Source organism: Rosa chinensis, chromosome 5 (assembly GCF_002994745.2).
Source record: "Rosa chinensis cultivar Old Blush chromosome 5, RchiOBHm-V2, whole genome shotgun sequence".
NCBI lineage: Eukaryota > Viridiplantae > Streptophyta > Magnoliopsida > Rosales > Rosaceae > Rosa > Rosa chinensis.
Genome location: NC_037092.1, coordinates 8,124,722 through 8,131,797, shown reverse-complemented (window position 1 = coordinate 8,131,797; position 7,076 = coordinate 8,124,722). Strand labels below are relative to the sequence as shown.

General features: G+C 37.6%; 1 protein-coding gene across 4 annotated transcripts; it reads right to left on the bottom strand.

Moving 5' to 3' along the window:
• Window positions 1-228: 228 nt before the first annotated feature.
• LOC112167597 (probable leucine-rich repeat receptor-like serine/threonine-protein kinase At3g14840) lies at window positions 229-6,974 on the bottom strand. Of its 4 annotated transcripts, none has more exons than XM_024304635.2 (24): window positions 6,681-6,972; window positions 6,221-6,407; window positions 5,904-5,975; window positions 5,716-5,784; window positions 5,545-5,619; window positions 5,370-5,441; window positions 5,176-5,247; window positions 5,024-5,098; window positions 4,867-4,938; window positions 4,655-4,726; window positions 4,492-4,563; window positions 4,111-4,170; window positions 3,751-3,816; window positions 3,563-3,631; window positions 3,428-3,463; window positions 3,277-3,317; window positions 2,776-3,149; window positions 2,505-2,700; window positions 2,275-2,409; window positions 2,043-2,161; window positions 1,713-1,923; window positions 1,380-1,617; window positions 909-1,059; window positions 229-813 (listed from the first exon to the last, which is right to left on the bottom strand). In XM_024304635.2, exons 1-24 carry the CDS (start codon window positions 6,799-6,801, stop codon window positions 433-435), a joined length of 3,036 nt encoding a protein of 1,011 aa, XP_024160403.1. In that variant the 5' UTR covers window positions 6,802-6,972; the 3' UTR covers window positions 229-432. The 4 variants fall into 4 exon arrangements, 3 of the variants coding, with proteins under 3 accessions (XP_024160403.1, XP_024160404.1, XP_024160405.1); XM_024304636.2 differs by having other exon boundaries at window positions 4,495-4,563; XR_002923850.2 differs by having other exon boundaries at window positions 674-813; window positions 909-1,099; window positions 6,681-6,974.
• Between the last annotated feature and the right edge of the window lie 102 nt (window positions 6,975-7,076).

Sequence of the window (7,076 nt, the reverse complement as noted above, 5' to 3'; positions counted from 1 at the left end):
GCGGAGCAAGGGCACGGGTGGGGGGCTACAGGGCAGCGGGCTGGGCTAGGGAGCGCGCTGGCTGGCAGGCGCGCAGTCCAGGAGGTATGCTGGCTGAGAGAGCTGCAGGAGCAGGCGGGCTAGCAAGGGGCTAGGGGCTGTGGTGGTGAAAAAGGATTTCTGGGTTATTGGTTTTTTGCTATTGTGGTTAGAGTCGTGCTGATAACGTGTTTAAGTAAAATAGATTCGAGAGAGAATTGTGTATTATTATTGAGAATAGGAGCCTTATATATAGGGATTACAAAGTACATATTCTAATGTTACAAGGAATACTAATCCGTCTAGGATTAGGAATTGTAGAACATTCTCTCCTATTACTACTCCTAGTTTGATAACGCACACTAAGTTGATTTTCCTTCAACACTAGTGACACTAATTTCGCATTACTATGAACTAAAGACTACATTTATAGAGATCTGAAGACGTAGTAGTAACTGAAGAACCGGTCCATGGTCCATCTAATGAACGCATGAGGCTATGACTTCCACTTGGGGAGCTCCCTTGTGCAGTAATGTGATCAAACTGGTCTTCAAAGGCTCTTAACCTCGTCATTTCATCACCATGGATGCTTGGATCCAGAACCACTGCATCCACGGGGGTCCGCCCTTCAAGCATACTCACTACTTCAGACATGATAGGCCTAAGTGCAGCTGTTGGATTGGCGCATAATAGAGCTACTTTGATTGTTCTAATCGCCTCTTTCTTACTGAAATCGGACCCCAACCTCGGATCCACCAGCTCCAGTAAGTTCCCTTTTTGTTGCAAAACAAGGGCCTAAAAATAAGCACAGTAAACACAGAACTGAGTGGGATGGTCACAAACTAGTTACATATGTACTGAAAGAATTTTTGAATGCAGATTTATCGTACCCAATCCATAAGACATTGAATATTTTCATTGGGTCGATATTTCATGTTGTTCTTTCCTGCAACAGTTTCTAATGCAACAACTCCAAAACTGTAGACATCTGCTTTATAGGTCAAACAACCCCACAGGGCATATTCTGGCGCCATGTATCCTCTGCACAACAAATGTTGTTTCCACCGAAGGATTACTCATTCTAACACGACGAATTTTTTTCAAAAACAGACAAATTTTAGCAGTATAAGTAAGACATTACATGTGAATCACATATTATGTTGACATTTCAGCATGCAGTTATGCAGTCAATATGAGCTACTAACTTACTATTACTGACAACTTCATTTCACTAGAGAGAAAGAGAGGAAACTGTTTGTGTCATAATAAGATTTTGGAGACCAAAAAGCTGGGCGGAAATAGGTGTAAACAATATTAGACTCATAAATGAAGATAATGAAATATATATGATAGAAGCTTACATAGTTCCAGCAATCCTGGTGCTTATGTGACTTTTCTCTTCTTCATCAAGCTTGGCCAAACCGAAGTCCGATATCTTTGCATTGAGGTCTTGGTCCAATAACACATTCGTAGTTTTGATGTCTCTATGTACAACCTTCACTGCCGATTCCTCATGCAAATAAGCCAGACCTTTTGCTATGCCTAGGCATATTTTCTGCCTTGTACGCCAGTTCAATTTTAGGGGACCATCCTCTGGACCTGAAATTAACAAGTATACATACCTAATAGTCAGGACAATTTAGAACCTCTGAAGACATGATTTCAGGATTTGTTCCTAGACTTGATAAGCTTACCGAACAAAGCGCGTGCAAGGCTATTGTTTTCCATGTACTCATATACCAACAGTAATTGGTTTGCTTCAATACAACAACCATACAATCTAACCAGATTTGGGTGCTGCAAACAAGAAATCATGCCTATTTCGTTCACAAATTCACGATTTCCCTGCTTTGATTTTGAAGATAGTTGCTTAACTGCAATTATAGTACCATCACTTAATATACCCTGCATTAAACATAGTAAATTAGTTTTCAATCCTGATAAAATTAGGCCATATAAAGTAAACTGCAGACATTCATGAAAAAGTACAAGGAAAAAGGTAGCTGGATACACTCATATGATACCTTGTAGACAGGCCCAAAACCACCTTCTCCAATTTTGTTTGTTGGATCAAAGTTGTTAGTGGCAGCTTTGATTTGCTTGAAGGTGAAAAAGCCAGTTTGCAGGTCGAGTCCTCTCAGAGCTGTCCACATAGAACAAGGTTAGTATTGATCAAGATTCATTCAAAATTAGTATCTGAATGTGTAGTCACATGAAATTGAAAGAATAAGACTAATGTACTAATTTCCTAGTAACCTCTTTCCCTTAATGTCTTGCTGTTCAGACAGCCTTGCCACCAAAGAATGCCTAAAATCAATAAAGCAAGGCACAAAACTGAAGCTCCAACCACAATAAGTGCCTTTGTTTCTCTACCAAGAGGAGGCCTGAAGTCTAGAAAGGAAAAAAAAAAAAGAATCGTCAGCATAGAATGTACAGACTTCTTATGATAACTTGGCTTGAAAGTTTGCAATTCAGAACATGCCTACCAGAATTTATTGAGATAGCTGATATAAGGGGACCATATGTTCCTTTATGTGGGGAACCTGTTGTCCCTTTCCCTGACCAATGAAATCGGATCTCTAGTGTTTTATTCTTAACAACTGCTTTGAATTTCTTAATGACCTCCTTATCAGTCCCTTGTGCTTCCTTTGCAATGTCAAACTCCTTGAGCACCAGTTGCTCCTGTAATACAAAATGTCATGGCTTAGATTTTTTCTGTGTAATGCAGAGTGCATATACAAACAGTCTGAGTTCTACCTGAATATAAACATCAAATACCCGTCTCCCAAGACTGTAAAAAGATGCATTGCCTCTGATTATTATCTCTACAAAGTGAAGCTTCACATTATAGATTCCGTTCCCAAGGCAGCGTGCATAGTATGTAAGAGAGAGAGGAGAGAGGCGTGCATTTGTGTACAACTCAGAGTTCTCCATTGTGAGTAAAGATGCATTCTTTGCTATGTAATCTTGAGGTGTAGGGTTCTTATCCCAGAACTGTCCAGTGCTACTGAACCCCCAGATATTCACAGAGAAGAATTTTGCTGGACCTCCTAGGTCTGCATCCTCTTCAAATTTGGTTCCTCTAATAGTGGTTGCTTCTCCACCACAATTTATATGCAATGAGTAGTGATCTGCTCAGTAGCAGCACAGAAACAACACTTAGATATATCAAATCAAAATATTGTCTTATAGTCCATTTTCTATGTTGGCCTGAATTCTTAATCTTTTATAAAGAGAATCTAACAGATATATAGTTACCTTTGCCACAAGGATATTTCTTCAGACACTCTTCTGATAATCTGGAATATTGCCACACAAATTTTGTTCATATAAATCAGTTAGGTTGTGTGAAAAACCTTTGAATAAGAAATTGCTTCATTATTAAAGACTAAATTAGTTTGAAGCTTACAAGTTGTCTCGTGCAGTAAAACTTTTAAAGGAGTTCCTAATGCATGCCAAATTGGTTAGTTTCAAGAAAGCAAAATAAAGTTGAATGAAGACAGCAAACGTTTAATTCTGGTGACTCGAAAGAGAAATCTCTTACAGGGTTCCTGTACAAGACTGTAGCTGTGCAGAGATCTCAGAAAAATTATTGTAAGAAATATCTATAAAGCTGCACAAAGATAGAATGATATAGCGTAAGCCATAAAACTCTTCTGGAAAATCAAACCTTTGCAGGCTTGAAAACAAATTTAAAACACAAGGAAATCTGATATAGGATGGAAAAAGTACTAGCGCCAATCTCTGCTATTGATCCAGTCTGGAATAGGCCCAGTGAGCAAGTTGTTTGTCAAATACCTATTGAGAAAGCAATCATTTATCATGCATGTAATCACATTCTATTTTAGTAAATCATTACTGTTCTACTTCAACCAACCGGTTTTACACAGATCAAGGAAGAGATTATACAAGAAAGCAACTGAGAAGTCATGCTTGTCTACATTTAAATCTATCCATGCTTCTAGAATGCATTATAGATGTGATCTCATATGTCTGTACAACATATCTAGTAATCTATGTAAGTTCATGCTTGTGTACATTAATTTGCGTTCACAATGTATGATATAAAACTTCACGAATTAGAATGCTTACAAGTACTGTACGCTTTTAAATTCAGGAATTCTTCCAACCAATCTGTTGAAGCTGAGATCCCTGCAAGAATTAACTGGGATTCTAAGACTTTATGTGTTAGAATAACAAAACTTTAATACTCATAATCTTGACAGATCAAAATGAACTATGGTAAATCAACTTGTGATCAAGCTGTTAATTAAACCACCTAATTTGCATCTGTTAAGGGCCTACTGCCCCACACCCCAATTGTTAAATGACTACTGTTTAGGATTGTCTAATGTCAACCCTATAATTGTAATTGCCTATTTAACAGACACTAATTCAATGTGGTTTCAACACAAGAATATCGATTAATTGTGTGCTGAAAACAAAATGAAGAGTAAAGAATCATAACATTACAACATCTTCAATGACTTCACTGCAGATATGTAATCAGGAATACGTCCAGATAAATTACAGCTCCTCAGCATTCTACAAAATAACCCCATATTAGGACAGCAATAGATGTAGAATAGTCAAAAATTGCAAAGAATTTTTTTTTTTCATCATTATCAAGACTTACAATCTTGTCAAGTTCGTAGTTTCATTCAAGAGTGGAAATTCTGACCCCTTTCCATTTAAGTCACTGATCCTTCTGCAATAAGTTGCATAATGAAATTAAAAAAAAGAAAGAAAGAAAAAAAACATGTCCCTGTGATCTGAAATTGTATTATTTTGTTATAGGAAGAGTAAGACTTTAGAGTAATAAAGCATAGCATCGAATGCAGAACTCACAGCTCTGTTAATTTTTTCAACATAGAAATGCTAGATGGAATGGGCCCTTCTAAACCACTAGCTTGGATCTCTCTGTCAGAAACAGAACTCAAAATGGATGATAGAGATATTACACCTGGAAGGTTCTATACCTATGTTAACCGAAAAATGTACTTACAATTTCTGTAGGTGATTCCAACTTTGAAAAAACTCGGGAGCTATTGTTCCAGTAAAGCTGTTACTGCTTATCCTTCTGCATAAAGGAAAACGATGAATAATATAAAACTAAATATAGATCCTAAAAGGAAAATTATTCTATCTAGCACTTACAGTTCAATCAATTTAGTCAGATTAGTCAAAGCCATAGGCAACTCTCCGGTGAGATTGTTTGCACTAAGAACGCTGCAGATTCAATTAACTGCCAACTTAACCACTGGTCCTTGCTTGTTCATGTATGTAATATCCAAAAGTAATGAATGAATTAAAGCACATTGATGGCCGGTGAAAGAAAAGGAGGAGCTTACAGAGTCGTTAAGTTAACCAAATTACCAAGCTCAGAAGGAACAGTTCCAGAAAACCGGTTAGTCTCTAGGCTCCTGAAAATATGTTCCGCTTTCATGACGACTCATCACAGCAGGATAAAATATGAAACATATATTAAGTTGAAAATGATAAATAGAGATATAATGAAAGAATTACAGATACTGTAGAGTGGTAATATTTCCCAAGTAGCTAGGGATTGATCCGGCCGGTAAATTGTTCACCGAAACAGACCTGCAGTGCAGCTCATATGTTAAGTTTGACGCATTGGCTATAAAGATCTCAACGCTAGGATTAGACAATAAGCATGAAGATGATGAAGTCCTTTACAGATGTTCCAGCTTTGTAGAAGCCCATTGACGCGGTATCTCACCAGTGAGGTAGTTCCTATTCAAATCACTATAAGTACAAGAGTGAAGATGTAAGTCACTGATTTAGCATTTTTGAGGAATATCTGAAATTTTTCGTATGGTAACTCTGTGAATTTCAAAATACACAACTGAAAAAGTCTCCCTTACAGAGTTGTCAGGTAGGGTAACCTCGCAATAGATGGTGGAAGTACACCAGGTAAATCTTGTCCTTGAAGAATTCTGTGTTACAAGAATGTCAAAACCAATAAAAATCTCATTCTGTCTCAGCAATCCAAATGCTTCTGCATACACTACTCATTGATAGGCATATATGATTATATGAATGTAAAAGTTAACCAAATTTTCTATAGCGTAGAAAGTTGTTCATAAATCCAAATTTCAAACCCACAACATAAACAGACATTTTTCTTTTCTTTTTTTCAGACAAAGGAAAAAATTGAACAAGGGTTTCAAGTTTCGCATACATGCTGATAACGTGGTATGTTTCATCAGGGAAGGAGCAGCTGCAAGTGACATTGTTCATGGATGAAGGCCAATCCTCAGACTTTGTGTCGAATGGGCTGGCCCAACTTGACTTATTGCTACATGGGTCTTCTTCAAAGTTCCAGTCCCTTTTCCCCAATTCCTTACCAATTTCTTTTAGTGCTTCCACTGCCCACACAATTAAAATCCATGAAACATTCTATAACTGAGATTCTGAGGTAAAAAGTAAGTATAGAGACCTTCGGCTACAACTGGACCTAAAATTGAGAGTGATTTGCACTGACTAACACTTTCTTGAACTTTTGCTTATAACCAAGACGTTCATATTTACCAAAGCTTTAGTGCATTGGTTTTCAGTTTTACCAATACCAACTTCATTCATTAAAGGAAACTCTAAGTGATCGAAGTGACAAAGTGGAAGAAAGTTGAGTTCTTTATTACCTTCAGTAGGCGGAAGAGGCGAACATTTTGCTTCAACTTCGAGTGATGTTATGCAGATCAAGCAGAGAACCAAGATCATGAGCATAATGATGTCATGCTTCATCTTCTTCTTATCATGCATAATTCCAAATAGCTACGCCCCCTGGCCAACTAGCAGATATATTTGCTGGTGTTGTGCAGCTTTGCTCTTCTTGACTAGCTGGTGGTTAGAATGATTAATACTAGTAATGTCCAATCTCTACATTCACTGCTTTAGTGAAGAGACCCCATACATACAGCTAGCTAGACTTTTGGTTTTGGATGGGGAATAATTGCTTTCTAGTCTTTATGCCGTCGTGGCGTCGTCAAGACGTCAATAATTTAACTGGTGCATGTTAGCATCATTGATCAAAAGTT

What these genes read in the sequence shown, in the direction of transcription:
- LOC112167597 (XM_024304635.2), bottom strand. Translation starts at nt 6,801, where the DNA reads ATGCATGATAAGAAGAAGATGAAGCATGACATCATTATGCTCATGATC. An exon ending in CTGACTAAATTGATTGAACT is followed by an intron (nt 5,099 to 5,175) that starts GTAAGTGCTAGA and finishes TCCTTTATGCAG; the next exon opens with AAGGATAAGCAGTAACAGCT. An exon ending in CCTTGCACGCGCTTTGTTCG is followed by an intron (nt 1,618 to 1,712) that starts GTAAGCTTATCA and finishes TGTTAATTTCAG; the next exon opens with GTCCAGAGGATGGTCCCCTA.